At 45.7% G+C, this 18,038-nt stretch overlaps 1 protein-coding gene across 1 annotated transcript in view; it reads right to left on the minus strand.

The window, feature by feature from the left end:
* Nucleotides 1–18,038, minus strand: part of LOC106611717 (dystrophin-related protein 2) — a 244,675-nt gene that overhangs the window by 96,305 nt on the left and 130,332 nt on the right. The window contains exons 5-13 of the mRNA XM_014212218.3: nt 16,241–16,361; nt 15,249–15,360; nt 14,787–14,943; nt 8,999–9,145; nt 5,069–5,147; nt 3,977–4,037; nt 2,126–2,187; nt 1,543–1,617; nt 173–377 (exon numbers count right to left, since the gene is read on the minus strand). Coding sequence (XP_014067693.1) covers nt 173–377; nt 1,543–1,617; nt 2,126–2,187; nt 3,977–4,037; nt 5,069–5,147; nt 8,999–9,145; nt 14,787–14,943; nt 15,249–15,360; nt 16,241–16,361 — 1,019 coding nt within the window. The remainder of the gene's footprint in view (nt 1–172; nt 378–1,542; nt 1,618–2,125; nt 2,188–3,976; nt 4,038–5,068; nt 5,148–8,998; nt 9,146–14,786; nt 14,944–15,248; nt 15,361–16,240; nt 16,362–18,038) is intronic.

Raw genomic sequence — 18,038 nt, forward strand, 5'->3', positions numbered from 1 at the left:
GATAATACGCGGTCAGGTAATGTGTTGCTATGTGCTATCAGTGGCGTCCACGAGACATTGACACATTGAGCAGCCAGTTAAAAAAACATGACCTGGTTTTGTTGAGGCCATGTAAGGTTTAGGGTCAGGGGGCAAGGGGTCAAGGTGAAAGGTCAGCAGTGGTCAATTGTACCTGTCGTAGACGTTGAGCAGCCAGTTGAGACACATGTCCACACAGAGAGGGATGTTGACCACGATGGCCCTCCTCTCCTCCTCCAGCCTCTCATACAGGCCGGTCAGGGCCTGGATCATCTCCACCACATCCATCACATGTTCCCCATGCTGCAGATCCTGCTCCCTGAACACGTCCACCACACTCACCAGCCTCAGCAGGTCCACTGGATGGACGCACACACACACACACACACACACACACACACACACACACACACACACACACACACACACACACACACACACACACACACACACACACACACACACACACACACACACACACACACACACACACACACACACACACACACACACACACACACACACACACACACACACACACACACACACCACCAGGGGACAGGAGAGTGAAGGAGAGAGTGCTTATTCACCTTCTCCCCCCCACTTAAGCGCTGACAGATGTTGCGAGAGCGCCAACCCAAATTAGATTTTGCTCCTCTAAACTAATTTGAATGGCCATCCCAGGCTGGGCAGAGGACTGGAGATAAGAGGGTGTCCTCTAATGACAAATGTGATTGGATAGGGAGATAAGGAGGTGGCAGAGCACAGGAGATGGCTGGAGTGGGTTAGGGTTGGGAGAGGAGTCACTTCTAGGCATTTTAGATGGACTTTTATAGAGCTCAATCCATACTTAGAAAGAGGAAGGGAGAGAGAGAGACATCTCCTCTCCTCTCCCAACCCTGAGAGAGAGAGAGAGAGAGAGAGAGAGAGAGAGAGAGAGAGAGAGAGAGAGAGGAGAGAGAGAGAGAGAGGATAGAGAGAGAGGAGAGAGGGGAGAGAGAGGAAAGAAAGGAGAGAGAGAGGATAGAGAGAGGAGACTTGGTAGTTACTATGGCAGCCTGGCAATACATTCTCCTAATGACACAGACTAGCAGACCAGAACAGGATGAGGAGGGCTAGAGAGGGAAAAACAGAGAGACAGAGAAAGAGACAGCGTTTTCTGCAGTGCATTCATGCTGTGATTTCGCAGGCCATTTCCCTGTGTCGGAGGGACGGAGAGGGGTGGAGAGTTGAATGGAGAGAAAGCGAGAGTGTGAATGGAGAGAGCATGAAAAAGGATGTGAGCAGCCCCCTGTGGTAAAGCGTGGCCACAAGGCTGACTCAGGGTCAGGGGGAGCCAGAGCGTGGGGAAGGGATGGATGGAGGGAGGAGAGGAGGAGACGTCTGGACTGTGGAAGATAAAGCTACTCCGCTTGGTCCTGGAGGGGGCACACACGCATTTATGCCTCACTCATCCACATGACCTTGGCTAATTACCCCCCCTCACGTAACTCAATTATCCTGCATGACAAACACAATACGTACATCTCAGAGCCTTCTGCACCCGCCGCAGCTTCATGGCTGTCCGGTACGCTGAGAACTTGATGTTGTTCAGATCCGCTAATGAAGAAAGGAGAGAGGGAGAGAGATAGAGAGAGAGCGAGAGAGAGAAGAAAAAAAATCAAAAGTTAAATGATGGCAAGGACATCCTACTCGTCTGCTCTCATCCTCCCTGTGTTTATCAGCCCATCAGTGCGTCATTAGCAGGGGCCATGTTGCTTCATAATGCCGCTCCGTCAATGCCTCATAGCAAGTCTGTCTGTCGGTGTGTCTGTCTGTGTGTGGATAACACCCCCCCCCCCCCCCCCCCGTCAGATCACATTAATAATAGCCACCCGATGCTGTTTAATAACAATTGATTAAAATGAAATGTAGGCAAAAGCAATCACAGAGCCGTCAAATTGTTCCCGCAGGTTAATGAGAATGGTGTCGTCGGTCTTGGGGGTTGTCTGAAATATGGGCCCTTAATGAGGTACGGGGTGATATGGTGGCAGGGGCTCTGCGGGCCTCTGGAGGCCCTGCGGAGGTGCACGGTAAGGGCCTAACTCTTTCATTGTCTTTATCTTACCCAACACCTGGTACAGCTCTGTCATTTTTGGATGATCCCAGCACGTCGTCTGGGTCTGATGGCTGAGGGAGAGTAGGAAGGGAGAGAGGAGAGGGGAGAGAGGGAGAGCGAGAAGGACAGAGTTAGACAAGAGTAAAGTGGGTAACAAGGGAGAAAGTAAGGACGGTGAAGAATTTCATTCCAAAACGCTATATATCCATTTTCAGAAATGTTCTAAATGAGCTTTTATTGTTTAAAGAAATGATGAAAGAGATTGGTGTGTTTTTTCACTATATAATCATGGCATGGGGTTGTTCAACGACAGCCATGCATTTGTTTAAAATCTATCACTTGATGGTTTCATTTCAGAGAGACAAATAATCATGTATTGTTCTGCTAAATGGTATATATCTGCCTCACTCTCAGAGAAATAAGTAGAACTGCTAGGTTTTACACAGTCAAATGTAACAAATGACATTTTTACAAAGAAATTTACGAATTATACATTTGTGACATAAATATTTAATAATAATTTTAAAAAATGATATGTATGTAAAACATTTATGTTTGACATTTGAGTCATTTAGTAGATGCTGTTATTCAGAGTGACTCACAGTAAGTGCATTCATCTTAAGATAGCTACTGTAGGTGAGACAACCACATATCACATCAAATACACAGGATATGGACATTCCCTTCCAGCTAAACAACGGATATATATCGGCTTGCAACAACAACAACAAAACACTCTCACACACATCTAAAATCTATGAGTAAAAATCTGACAACATAATTATTTTACACACATATGAAGGTACCTATAAACAATCATGTCTGATGAAAACACAACTGTGAAAAATTGGTGGATGTAGTTTCCAACTATGACCTTACGGACCTGTAAAGGTCAGACACAAAGCAGCAACAAGACAGTAGGACCAATGTTCCATTACGATCACTCCTCACCCTTCACTGTGCACCAGTTATAGCGCTACTGCACTGACGGAGCTAAGAAAATGTGATATTTCCGATATATTTTTTTATTTTATTACATTTGCAAAAATTTCTACAAACCTCTTTTTGCTTTGTCATTATGTGTAGATTTATGAGGGGGGGAAAAAACGATTTAATAAATTTTAGAATAAGGCTGTAATGTAACAAAATGTGGAAAAAGTGAAGGGGTCTGAATACTTTATAAATGCAGTGTATGGCGGACATGTAAGAGGTTTCACATAGAGAGTTGCTACTGTCTCTACACGTCATTAAACAGACAACCTACCCTAACACTCTACCTTCCCAGCCCATAGCACAAGGAGCAGCGCAGGAAAAGGAAAATGTACCATTGGAAAAAACGATAGCCAATAAATAATTGACGCGCTCAGCTAAATAAATGAGCGAGCCCCAAGCAGGAAGTTTGCCAGGACCCGGGGGCAACTCCAACGCCCGTCATTACCTGTATGAGACTGTTGGATTGATTAGGTGCCCAACAGAGTGCCCGTCAGATATTCCCCTCCAGTGGCACAGTTACACAGCCCATAAGAATTAATAGTCAGGCAGCAGGTGGGGGCAGGGAGGGGGCACAAGGGCTAACAGCAGTGGTTAAGAAAATAAACCCCCTTGTTTGTAAAAGAGATACGCTGACACTCACACACAGTACACATACATCATACACGCGCATGGATGCACACATACACAAATACACAAGCAGACACCTCAGAGCTGAAAGATAAACACAGCCCAGACAGGGACAATGGAGTATTGATGAAGTAAATAGATAAGTGTTCAGGAGGGACTTTTTCTAGGGATACCTTATGAATGTGTCTGCTGGTAACTCAATACTGCCATCTGAACAGTGACTCAATACTTCAGACTTACTTGATGTAGTAGGGCACTTTGTTTGGCGAGACGGCACGTTCCCAGGGTATCTGCACTGAACCTGTAACGGAAAATCAATCGCTAAGGCACATCAAGCATGAAAAGCCATTTGCACATAACCAGTGACCATGTTCACATCCCCAATGGCACCCTATTCCCTACTTAGGTCCTATTCCCCATAAGTCTCTGGTCAAGAGTAGTGCACTACATAGGGAATAGGGTGCCATTTGGGATGTGGGCCACGTGGATCCAGACAGTCTGTGACCATTCAGAGGGAGAGCTGCAGTACATAATAGATGGACTGAAGCTGAAACGGTAAACGCAGCCTTTTGTGTCTAGTCCCAGAGAGGATTATTGTTGGTAAAGGCTAACGGAAAATGGGAGGTGAAGGAGTCCCACACCCGGTCAATGTAGCATTTTAGCTGTAAGCTTAGCTAGAGGGGCAAAGCTAGCTGGGACTGGAATATGCTAGACTGGATGGATGGGAGATAAAGGGAGACGCTTGGACGCACACACACACACACACGTGGACACAAGGACACTGTCACGATAGACATAGTACTCGGTGAGGCAGCTACACACCTTCACAGACACACACAAACACACACAGGCGGGGAGAACCAGCTCAGCCCCAGTAGCATGACAGTCCTTACACAGCGTGACTGTGGCAGAGCTGGGGGGACTGAGGACGGCAGGAGTTCCCTTTTCATATTATACCACCATCACAGAGCAGCACACACACACACACACAGCATGGGCAAAATCAAACCAATCAAAGAGAACCACGGAAGCGTCTCTATCTCACTACTGCTGCTGTGACTCAGTGGCCGATTAAGGCTCAAAGCCTGCCCCCTCCACGCCCAACCCAGACACCACAGCCTCACACGTCCTCATACACAACCTTACACTGTGACCAACCATGTTGTAACCCCCTTCCCTCTAACAACCCCCCCCCCCCCACACACACACACACACACACACACCCTAATTTAGAGCCTCCCACCCCCTCCTCCCCCCAGCCCCTATACAGGAATGGTACAGTGTGGCACGGCACCCAGTGCCAACTTTAAATGAAGGGAGAGGAGCCCTTACTGGACAGGAAGTGCTGGGATCCAGGACCAAAGTCTCTGTGAGCATCCTGCAGCTGCTTCAGACGCTCTTCAATGGAGGCCTGCGAGGCGACACACACATTTACATTACATTACACTTATACAATACACACACACACACACACACACACACACACACACACACACACACACACACACACACACACACACACACACACACACACACACACACACACACACACACACACACACACACACACACACACACACACAGAGCACGGGAGAAATCCAAGAGCACCATGGAACCGTCTCCATCTTGTCTCATTCCCCCTACGCACACACCCCTCCCTCCCTCCCTCCCTCCCTCCCTCCCTCCCTCCCTCCCTCCCTCCCTCCCTCATCCTTCATTTGGCAATTAAATAGTGCTACGGAAAAAAGGAAACTTTGACGCACCTCCCCTGCCACCTTGCCTTAGCACTTTGAAGAGCGTCAGGTAGGGACAGACGACACGGAATCTACTCTGCTCTGTTCAGCTCTGTTCAAACGAGGACAGTCATTTCACAGTAAGCTCCGTGTGTGGGAATAGAGGTGTGGGGGCGGAGGAATGGGGAAGGTGGACCCATACACACGTCAACAAGCCAGAGGGATTTGAGTTGATGAAAATAAGTTGTGTCATTCATTGTCTCTGTATGTTGTGTTTTGTCGATGTGGCCGTCCCAAAAGGGATTTGTTGAGGACTAATCCTGGTTTATTTACAAGGTATTCGATTGAGCGTATAAATCATTGTCAGAGGATGTCGAAACGTCTCCACCAACAAAGGGCACTAAATCCACTCACACACACAGAGTGAGAGTGAGAGAGAGAGAGAGAGAGAGAGAGAGAGAGAGAGAGAGAGAGAGAGAGAGAGAGAGAGCAAGAGAGCGAGAGAGCGAGAGAGAGAGAGAGAGAGAGAGAGCAGAGAGAGAGAGAGAGAGAGAGAGAGAGAGAGAGAGAGAGAGAGCGAGAGAGCGAGAGAGAGAGAGAGAGAGAGAGGCACAGTTATCCCTAGGTACAAGCCCAACGAGCTGTAATGAGAAGTTAGCGTTATGGAGAGGAGAACATTACCACCGCTCAGCATACACACGGCTGGGCAGGATGCACTCAAGTCGTACGCAGATTGCTTTGGACTAATTTGGATCCGTTTGAATGCGGCGTGGAGATGACTGTGCCAACACTGCAGCTGACCACCATCTATCGCTGCTACTGCTAGACTGCTAGGCTAACGGAGGTTCTCTCACAGCAGAAAGATTCAACTATTCAAGAGAAAAATATTAGAGAATCAGCCTTGAAAATGCATTACATCTGTGTCAGTGGAGACAGAGGAGCAGTAACAGATGTTACTCAAATTACATGGATTTAGCATTTAGCATCATATTATTCAATAGGAGAATGACGGAAGGAAGAGAGAGAGGGAGAGAGGGAGAGGGAGAGGGAGGGGGGCATTCAATATGCTGCAGTGTTCTTGCTTTGGCAACAGACTAATCACTGAATTTAATTATTGAATTGAGAGAAAGAGAGAGTGAGAGAAAGAGAGAGTGAGACAAAGAGAGAGTGAGACAAAGAGAGTGAGAGAAAGAGAGAGTGAGAGAAAGATTGTACAGCTCTTGACTATGGTAACACCAGCAGCCACCACTCTTGAACCTTTGGAGGCTGTCTACCATAGCGCTCTTCGCTTTACTACAGGTGACAGTTTTAATACTCATCACTGCATCCTGTATCAGAAGGTTGGCCAGACCTCACTGAAGTCCCGTAGATCACTTCCTTACTCCCTTCTTGTTTCCAAAGCTCAGCTCCACAAGCGTCTAACAAAACTCAATTCCCTATTGAAATATACAAATATGAGATACCCAATCCGTTCGCAGGGTTGGTGAACTCTTGAGATCCCGCTTGTCTCCATAAAGTTCGGTAAATCCGCCTTTAGTTTTAACGCACCAGTTATGGAATACCTTACAAAACAAATTACACCTGGATTCCCTGGTGCCAATAGAACAGTTTAAAACTGTTGTTAAATGAGTTCACTGAAGTGTGCAGTTGTTTCAGTTTATTATTATAACTTGTTGTAATGACCTGATGTAATGTATTTATAGCTGTCTTGTAGTTTTTATCTTTTTGTTGTTGCTGTATTGATGTAATTTTTGTCCTCAGGGCACCATTATAAATGAGACACTGGTCTCAGTTGGGGTACCCTGAATAAATAAAAGTTCATAAATACGAGAGCCCTGCCTTATTTGCTGACTCCTGGTATAAAGGACATCACGCTGCTTGCTTAGCGAGTACCACTTCCTCCCGATTCGGCAATTACCTGGCGTGAACTCGGGACCTCACAAACACGCAACCACACTCCTCAAGCATCTTATCTGATCAAGCAACTTCAAAAGCTAGCTGATCAGGCACAAGCGGGACACCTAAGGCTGAGGGGTGTCGCACTACGCCATGTACTACACTGCCATCCTCGCCACTTTCCCCTCAGAACAATCCAATAGCTTTCACTCAGGAGACAAAATTCATAATTTGTTGCAGCCACTTTAAACTGATGCACAGAAGAGGGGCCAAGGCAAAGCTCCGGATACGCTTAAACCACACCCAGTTGTACCTTCAACCCCCACACAGTTGTACCTTCAACCCCCACACAGTTGTACCTTCAACCCCCACACAGTTGTACCTTCAACCCCCACACAGTTGTACCTTCAACCCCCACACAGTTGTACCTTCAACCCCCACACAGTTGTACCTTCAACCCCCACCCAGTTGTACCTTCAACCCCCTCACAGTTGTACCTTCAACCCCCACACAGTTGTACCTTCAACCCCCACACAGTTGTACCTTCAACCCCCACACAGTTGTACCTTCAACCCCCACACAGTTGTACCTTCAACCCCCACACAGTTGTACCTTCAACCCCCACACAGTTGTACCTTCAACCCCCACACAGTTGTACCTTCAACCCCCACACAGTTGTAACTTCAACCCCCACACTGCTGAGCCATACTGCAAGAAACTCTGTCAGCTGGTATTTGACTTTACATTTTTTTGGTAACACTTGGACAGTCCCAAGAAGATCATTTGTAGATGTTCAGTAATTGTCAACAGCATTTCAACTAACTATCCACTAACCCCAACCCTAGCATTAACCCTAACGTAACCTTAGCAAGCAGTTTCTTATCAACAGGTAGTTTGTTGATGGTAAGACCATCAGTAGAGCATCTGTATGGGACTATCAGAATAAAGAGACCAATTGGTTTTATACTGATATTTGTACTGCACTGTTGAGGAGAGCTTGCAAGTCAGCATGTCACTACACCGTTTACATCTGCTGTGCTGTATACTGTGTATGTGAGGAATAAACTTAGATTTTATGTGATTTGAGATGTCTTGTGCAGTGACCTCAGATAGACCATAGATGTGGTCTGTGGTGAACCATGGAAGATCAGATTAAAGGACAATTGGTTGTGTGGAGGTTGAGAGATGTTGTGGGAAGGTTGAAGTTGTGGGGAGGTTGTGTGGAGATTGAAGAGATGTTGTAGGAAGGTTGGGGTTGTGGGGAGGTTATGTGGAGGTTGAAGAATTGTTGTGGGAAGGTTGAGGTTGTGGGGAGGTTGTGTGGAGATTGAAGAGATGTGGGAAGGTTGAAGTTGTGGGGAGGTTGTGAGGAGATTGAAGAGATGTTGTAGGAAGGTTGAGGTTGTGGGGAGGTTACGTGGCGGTTGAAGAGATGATGTGGGAAGGTTGAGGTTGTGCAATGACCACAGATGAAGTGAAGTTAATATAACACAAAGTTATGAGCGAGGGTATTATGGGGAAGTTGAAGGGAGAGTTGAAGGAAAGGTTGAGGGGATTCTGAGGCAATGTTGAGGTGAGGTTGTGGGAAGGTTATATGGATGTTGTGGGAGGTGGTTGAGCGGGGTCCAGTTACCTGCAGTAGTTTCCAGCGGCTGTTGAGGTGCTCCAGGGAGCGGGAGTTTTCCATGGACAAATGGACGTCAGAGATGGCCAGCTCATGAGCCAGGTCATTGATGTGCTTCATGCCCTCTTTCACCTGAGTCAGCTCCTCCTTAAACAACTAGAGGAAAGAGGGAGGGAGGGAGAGAGGGAGGAGCGAAGAAGAGAAAGAGGAGAAGGAGAAAAGAGGGGGAAGGAGAAAGGAGGGGCAGAGAGCAATAGAGAGAGGGAGAAAGAGAACGAATGGGAGCAGGGGAGGGAGGAAAGAGAGAGAGAATTAGAGGCTAATAGACAGACACGTAATACATGGTGCTGGTATAGACAAACACATGGTACATGGTGCTGGAATAGACAGACACATGGTACTGGTATAGACGGACACATAATACATGGTGCTGGTATAGACAGACATGGTACATGGTGCTGGTATAGACAGACACATAATACATGGTGCTGGTATAGACAAACACATCGTACATGGTGCTGGTATAGACAGACACATAATACATGGTGCTGGTATAGACATACAGATGGTACATGGTGACGGTATAGACAAACACAGATGATACATGGTGCTGGTATAGACAAACAGAGATGGTACATGGTGCTGGTATAGTCACACAGATGGTACATGGTGCTGGTATAGACATACAGATGGTAAATGGTGCTGGTATAGACAGACACATGGTAAATGGTGCTGGTATAGACAGACACATGGTAAATGGTGCTGGTATAGACAGACACATGGTACATGGTGCTGGTATAGACAGACACATGGTAAATGGTGCTGGTATAGACAGACACATGGTAAATGGTGCTGGTATAGACAGACACATGGTAGATGGTGCTGGTATAGACAGACACATGGTAAATGGTGCTGGTATAGACAGACACATGGTAAATGGTGCTGTATTGACAGACACATGGTAAAGGGTGCTGGTATAGACAGACACATGGTAAATGGTGCTGGTATAGACAGACATGGTAAATGGTGCTGGTATTGACAGACACATGGTAAATGGTGCTGGTATAGACAGACACATGGTAAATGGTGCTGGTATAGACAGACACATGGTACATAGTGCTGGTATAGACAGACACGTAATACATGGTGCTGGTATAGACAGACACGTAATACATGGTGCTGGTACAGACAGACACATGGTACATGGTGCTGGTATAGACAGACACATGGTGCATGGTGCTGGTATAGACAGACACATGGTACATGGTGCTGGTATAGACATACAGATGGTACATGGTGCTGGTATAGACAGACACGTAATACATGGTGCTGGTATAGACATACAGATGGTACATGGTGCTGGTATAGACAGACACATGGTAAATGGTGCTGGTATAGACAGACACATGGTACATAGTGCTGGTATAGACAGACACATGGTAAATGGTGCTGGTATAGACAGACACATGGTACATAGTGCTGGCACGGTTCGGGTCAACTCCATTTCAACTCAGTCGATTATGGAAATCAATTGATTTTTGGTTCATAACGTTCATCAAAGAATGAGAAATTAACAATGCATGCTCAATTCCTTTCCTCCGTTGACTGAGTTTAATGGCACTAGACTCACTCTGCTATGGCTGTGGACCTAGTATTGGAGCAGCTGCCCGCACATACATCATCACCATGGGAGAGATACAACAGGGATCACTCATGGCTTACGCAACTTAAGAGTCAAATCAACCCAGAACAAACAGCACTAATGATCTAAGGGATGTGTGTGTTCATATGCGTGCATGTGTGTTCATATGTGTGTGCACTACAGACAGACAGAGCCTGCTGACATAGTAAAACAAGGAACATGTGCTGGCACTGACAGCAGGGCAAACATTTACATGATCATTGTGAAGTGCCTCTCTCTCTCTCTCTCTCTCTCTCTCTCTCTCATCGTAATGAAGAGCCATGTTAATTTAGCCCTGCCTGCCATGGTCAAGACAGTGACAAAACACTGTGTATTAACAAGTAAACAAATAACTGGCTGGGAATTCAACATCGGCCAATCAACTGAGGGGACTTGAGCTCCCATCTGTAATATCAACATGTCTCTGGGGTCGTCTGTCGTATTTCAGCAAGCCATGACACCCAACATCTCAGATTGTTCTGAAATCGTTTCTGTTTTTTAGAAACAGATACGATGAGCATTCCGGGAAAAATTATTTTCTTGAAATATAAATTTATCTCTGATAAATTAAGCGAATTGATTGTACCCAAATTGGCCATTCTAATTTATAGGATTCATATAATATTCAATAATTATAGTACCTAACATCCAATTTGGACCAAACTTTTTTCTAACAATGAGTAAGACATGATGAATCCAAAGAAGTGGTCAAAAGCCACACCCAGACCCCCGCACACCCCACGCCAATCCCACCACAGCATCGAGTATATGTATCAGTTCTCTATGTCTGATGAGTAGTATGGAGCTGTGCCTCGGAGTATTGTTTCTTCATCCTATGTAATGTATTCTCAGAGAAATGTGTAATTTAAATTGTAGGATTTATGTCCCATCCTGCATCCTGGTAGACCAGGGTCTGACCAGTAGATGGTGCTGTTCCTGCTAGGTGATTCTTTGTTCAAAGAACCCCACCCCATTCTTAAAGGGACAGTTTGTGTACTTTTTGCACAGGTCAGTGCCTATTGCCTATTGAACCAAAACAATTGTTTTTATTTTTGTTATGTATGTATTCACGGATAGATGGATGTACTGTATGTATGTATGTATGTATGTATGTATGTATGTATGTATGTATGTATGTATGTATGTATGTATGTATGTATGTATGTATGTATGTATGTATGTATGTATGTATGTATATGACATTTTATTTTGCTACTCTGACACTCGTCGGATGTGGCAGGGCTGGCAAACTATTACAGACTACAAAGGGAAGCACAGCCACGAGCTGCCCAGTGACACGAGCCTACCAGATGAGCTAAATTACTTTTATGCTCGGCTTCAAGGCAAATAACACTGAAGCATGCATGAGAGCATCAGCTGTTCCGGACGACTGTGTGATCTCACTCTCCGTAGCCGATGCGAATAAGACCTTTAAACAGGTCAACATTCACAAGGCCGCAGGGCCTGATGGATTACCAGGACAGCTTCTACCCCCAAGCCATAAGACTCCTGAACATCTAATCAAAGAGCTACCCAGACCCCTCTTCTACGCTGCTGCTACTCTCTGTTTATTATCTATGCATAGTCACTTTAACTCTACCTTCATGTACATATTACCTCAATTACCTCGACTAACCGGTGCCACCGCACATTGACTCTGTACCGGTACCCCCTGTATATAGCCTCGCTATTGTTATTTTACTGCTGCTGTTTAATTATTTTCTCCTTTTATTTTTTATTTATCTATTTTTTACTTAACACTTTTTTTTCTTAAAACTTCTTAAAGCATTGTTGGTTAAGGGCTTGTAAGTAAGCATTTCAGTGTACGGTCTACACCTGTTGTATTTGGGGCATGTGAAAAATACAATTTGATTTGATTTGAGTGTCTTTTAAGTCCAAGTGGGCTGGGCATCCTGATGATGCAGGATACTATAATAATAAAATAACTCAAAATCAAATCGCCCAGAAACACTCAACCCACATTTAGTCAATACTAACAGAGCTCCAATGATAACAGAAACAGGGCTAGGAGAGCAGAAGGGTAGAGATACAGATCCTCCATAATGATAGTGAAATTACAGCCATCTAGACAGCACAGTGGAGGAGACTCTTTACAGCTGATAAATTAGTGAGCGTAGCAAGAGGGAATTTTCTAAGTAGTTTTTTTATCAATAACTTCAGAGCTTTGTCTCCATATCTAATCAATACAGCTGGATCTAGTCGTGTTTTCAGGCACTATTTCATCTGTGTCCATTCCACTGCTATGTCTTTTTTTTTTAACTTCAAATCATTTCTGGGGGAAACGACATCCACAGATTTTGTCTGGTCCTGGTGGCGAGGCAGAGGGTAGACACAAACACACGCACGACACACACAACCACGTAGGCAGGCAGGCAGGTACGACACACACAGCTTACTATTTTAAGCACACACAGCTTGCTTAATATTTCGGACACACACACGCAGGTACTGTACGTACAGTGGAAGTCAGAAGTTTACATACACCTTAGCCAAATACATTTAAACTCAGTTTTTCACAATTCCTGACATTTAAACCTAGTAAAAATCCCCTGTCTTGGGTCAGTTAGGATCACCACTTTATTTTAAGAATGTGAAATGTCAGAATAATAGTAGAGAGAATGATTTATTTCAGTTTTTATTTATTTCATCACATTCCCAGTGGGTCAGAAGTTTACATACACTCAATTAGTATTTGGTAGCATTGCCTTTAATTGTTTAACTTGGGTCAAACGTTTTGGGTAGCCTTCCACAAGCTTCCCACAATAAGTTGGGTGAATTTTGGCCAATTCCTCCTGACAGAGCTGGTGTAACTGAGTGAGGGTTGTAGGCCACCTTGCTCGCACACGCTTTTTCAGTTCTGCCCACAAATCTTCTATAGGATTGAGGTCAGGGCTTTGTGATGGCCACTCCAATACCTTGACTTTGTTGTCCTTAAGCCATTTTGCCACAACTTTGGAAGTTTGCTTGGGGTCATTGTCCATTTGGAAGACCCATTTGCGACCAAGCTTTAACTTCCTGACTGATGTCTTGAGATGTTGCTTCAATATATCCACATAATTTTCCTTCCACATGAAGCCATCTATTTTGTGAAGTGCACCAGTCCCTCCTGCAGCAAAGCACCCCCACAACATGATGCTGCCACCTCCATGCTTCACGGTTGGGATGGTGTTCTTCGGCTTGCAAGCCTCCCCCTTTTCCTCCAAACATAACAATGGTCATTATGGCCAAACAGTTGTATTTTTGTTTCATCAGACCAGAGGACATTTCTCAAAAAAGTACGATCTTTGTCCCCATGTGCAGTTGCAAACCGTAGTCTGGATTTTTTATGGCAGTTTTGGAGCAGTGGCTTCTTCCTTGCTGAGCGGCCTTTCAGGTTATGTCGACATAAGACTCGTTTTACTGTGGATATAGATACTTTTGTACCTGTTTCTCTAGCATCTTCACAAGGTCCTTTGCTGTTGTTCTGGGATTGATTTGCACTTTTCGCACCAAAGTACGTTTATCTCTAGGAGACAGAACGCATCTCCTTCCTGAGCGGTATGACAGCTGCGTGGTCCCATGGTGTTTATACTTGCATACTATTGTTTGTACAGATGAACGTGGTACCTTCAGGCGTTTGGAAATTGCCCCCAAGGATGAACCAGACTTGTGGAGGTCTACAAATTTGTTCTGAGGTCTTGGCTGATTTCTTTTGATTTCCCCATGATGTCAAACAAAGAGGCACTGAGTTTGAAGGTAGGCCTTGAAATACATCCACATGTACACCTCCAATTGACTCAAATTATGTCAATTAGCCTATCAGAAGCTTCTATAGCCATGACATTTTCTGGAATTTTCCAAGCTGTTTAAAGGCACAGTCAACTTAGTGTATGTACATTTCTGACCCACTGGAATTGTGATACAGTGAATTATAAGTGAAATAATCTGTCTGTAAACAATTGTTGGAAAACGTACTTGTGTCATGCACAAAGTAGATGTCCTAAACAACTTGCCAAAACTATATTTTGTTAATTAACAAGAAATGTGTGGAGTGGTTGAAAAACGAGTTTAATGACTCCAACCTAAGTGTATGTAAACTTCCCACTTCAACTGTACCTTGGTGGCGTCAATGTGGTCCTGCAGGGAGTCGATGAAGAGGTCCCCTACAGGCTCCCATGCATCCCGGACGCCCTCAGCTTGCTCCAGGGCCATCGCCAGCTCCTCCATGGCTGCTTGCGTCTGCAGCAGTCGCTCCAGGGTCCGCTCCATGTGCCTGAGACACACACACAACTATTTAACTACAACAGTTATTTTCTACAACATCATTTTCAGTTTTAGCCACTAACCCGTTAACTTCAACCCAACAAATCACCCTAATACCTGCGCATTAACCCCAAGTCCCCAACCTAGCCTTATTTCAGTCATAGCATTTTCCTTTAACTGCCAGGTGGTGCACAATGCTGACAAAATACAGACCCAATGAAATTTGAGCATAGGCAGGGTAAAAAACATATCTAGCCAATCACAATCATGAGTATGTTGTAGCCCAATGGAGTGGGCCTGTGTGGTATATCTGACCTGTGTCGGTCCACGCAGCGGGCAGTCAGCTTCTCCCACAGGTCACTGGTTACATTGGCCTGCTTCCACACCGAGCGACTCACGTTCAGGATCCGTTTCCTCGGAGACACTTCTGGAGGGGGATGAGATGGTGAAGAGGGGCAAGGGGTGAGGGAATGGGCGGCCAGGCAGAGATAGTGTTAGACTCAATGTGTGCAAACATCAGTAGAAAGAAACTAGGGAGAAAGAATGAGTAATAAGGGTGGGAGCCAGGGAGTGTTGGAGGGTCTGAGAGGGAGTGTTATGAGTGTTGGAGGGTCAGAGAGGGAGTGTTGGAGGGTCAGAGAGGGAGTGTTATGAGTGTTGGAGGGTCAGAGAGGGAGTGTTGGAGGGTCAGAGAGGGAGTGTTATGAGTGTTGGAGGGTCAGAGAGGGAGTGTTAGTGCTGATGCCTGCCACCACCAGCATTGAAAAAAAAGGAAGAGGGGGAAACCGTGAGAAACATTTTGTTGGGGGCAGAGATAGAGTTCACCACCTGTCTTTTCCCCATGCCTGCCACAAGCGATGGAGAGCAAGAGGATGCTGGGTGGGGGAGGGAGGGAGGGAGGAAGGAGGGGGCAGTAAGCCTAGAATGCTGCATTATTGATTTGACCAGATGGTGTGAACTGGATTAATTGGTCCCGACCCAATTGCTCTCCCCAAACATACATCCTCTGATCCACTCTGATACAGCAGGACAGGTAGCTGCTAATCAGACCTAATGGTGGATACACACTTGCTGGCGACCAACTTAATGAACTCCATATTTCTCTCTGCTCTCACTACTCACGTCTGATTTAGGTGTGTGGTAGGGTGTGGTGCGTGTGGTGGGGTGGGTGTGCATGGTCGAGTGGGGTGTGTAGTGGGATGGGGTGTGTGTGGTAGAGTGGGATGGGGTGTGTGTGTGGGGGTGGTGGTGGTGTGTGTGTGTGGGGGGGGTGTGTGGTGGAGTGGGGTGTCCATGGGTGGCCAGACCTTTTCCGTCGGGCAGCGTCTCCTCGGGCTCCTGGAAGGGGTGCTGTGTCAGGAATGCCTGGGCAGACTCCAGCACCGAGTAGATGAAGGGCCCCCGAGACTTGACATCCTCCATGAAGACCTGGAGACAGACAGGACAGACAGGGGCCCACAGAAAGATGAAAGCATAGTACACCCACAACATGCAGGGGCTCATTATAATACATAAATGACGCATACACACGCACACATGTATACACTAATTTGAATACATACAGTGGGGGAAAAAAGTATTTGATCCCCTGCTGATTTTGTACGTTTGCCCACTTACAAAGAAATGATCAGTCTATAATTTTAATAGTATGTTTATTTGTACAGTGAGAGACAGAATAACAACAAAAAAATCCAGAAAAACACATGTCAAAAATGTTATAAATTAATTTGCATTTTAATGAGGGAAATAAGTATTTGACCCCTCTGCAAAACATGACTTAGTACTTGGTGGCAAAACCCTTGTTGGCAATCACAGAGGTCAGACGTTTCTTGTAGTTGGCCACCAGGTTTGCACACATCTCAGGAGGGATTTTGTCCCACTCCTCTTTGCAGATCTTCTCCATGTCATTAAGGTTTCGAGGCTGACGTTTGGCAACTCGAACCTTCAGCTCCCTCCACAGATTTTCTATGGGATTAAGGTCTGGAGACTGGCTAGGCCACTCCAGGACCTTAATGTGCTTCTTCTTGAGCCACTCCTTTGTTGCCTTGGCCGTGTGTTTTGGGTCATTGTCATGCTGGAATACACATCCGCGACCCATTTTCAATGCCCTGGCTGAGGGAAGGAGGTTCTCACCCAAGATTTGATGGTACATGGCCCCGTCCATCGTCCCTTTGATGCGGTGAAGTTGTCCTGTACCCATAGCAGATAAACACCCCCAAAGCATAATGTTTCCACCTCCATGTTTGACGGTGGAGATGGTGTTCTTGGGGTCATAGGCAGCATTCTTCCTCCTCCAAACACGGCGAGTTGAGTTGATGTCAAAGAGCTCCATTTTTGTCTCATCTGACCACAACACTTTCACCAGTTGTCCTCTGAGTCATTCAGATGTTCATTGGCAAACTTCAGACGGGCATGTATATGTATTCTTGAGCAGGGGGACCTTGCGGGCGCTGCAGGATTTCAGTCCTTCACGGCGTAGTGTGTTACCAATTGTTTTCTAGGTGACTATGGTCCCAGCTGCCTTGAGATCATTGACAAGATCCTCCCGTGTAGTTCTGGGCTGATTCCTCACCGTTCTCATGATCATTGCAACTCCACGAGGTGAGATCTTGCATGGAGCCCCAGGCCGAGGGAGATTGACAGTTCTTTTGTGTTTCTTCCATTTGCGAATAATCGCACCAAATGTTGTCACCTTCTCACCAAGCTGGTTGGCGATGGTCTTGAAGCCCATTCCAGCCTTGTGTAGGTCTACAGTCTTGTCCCTGACATCCTTGGAGAGCTCTTTGGTCTTGGCCATGGTGGAGAGTTTGGAATCTGATTGATTGATTGCTTCTGTGGACAGGTGTCTTTCTTACAGGTAACAAGCTGTGGTTAGGAGCACTCCCTTTAAGAGTGTGCTCCTAATCTCAGCTCGTTACCTGTATAAAAGACACCTGGGAGCCAGAAATCTTTCTGATTGAGAGGGGGTCAAATACTTATTTCCCTCATTAAAATACAAATCAATTTATAACATTTCTGACATGCGTTTTTCTGGATATTTTTGTTGTTATTCTGTCTCTCACTGTTCAAATAAATCTACCATTCAAATTATAGACTGATCCTTTC

The sequence above is a fragment of the Salmo salar genome, chromosome 09 (genome assembly GCF_965601325.2).
Source record: "Salmo salar chromosome 09, fSalSal1, whole genome shotgun sequence".
NCBI classification, from domain to species: domain Eukaryota; kingdom Metazoa; phylum Chordata; class Actinopteri; order Salmoniformes; family Salmonidae; genus Salmo; species Salmo salar.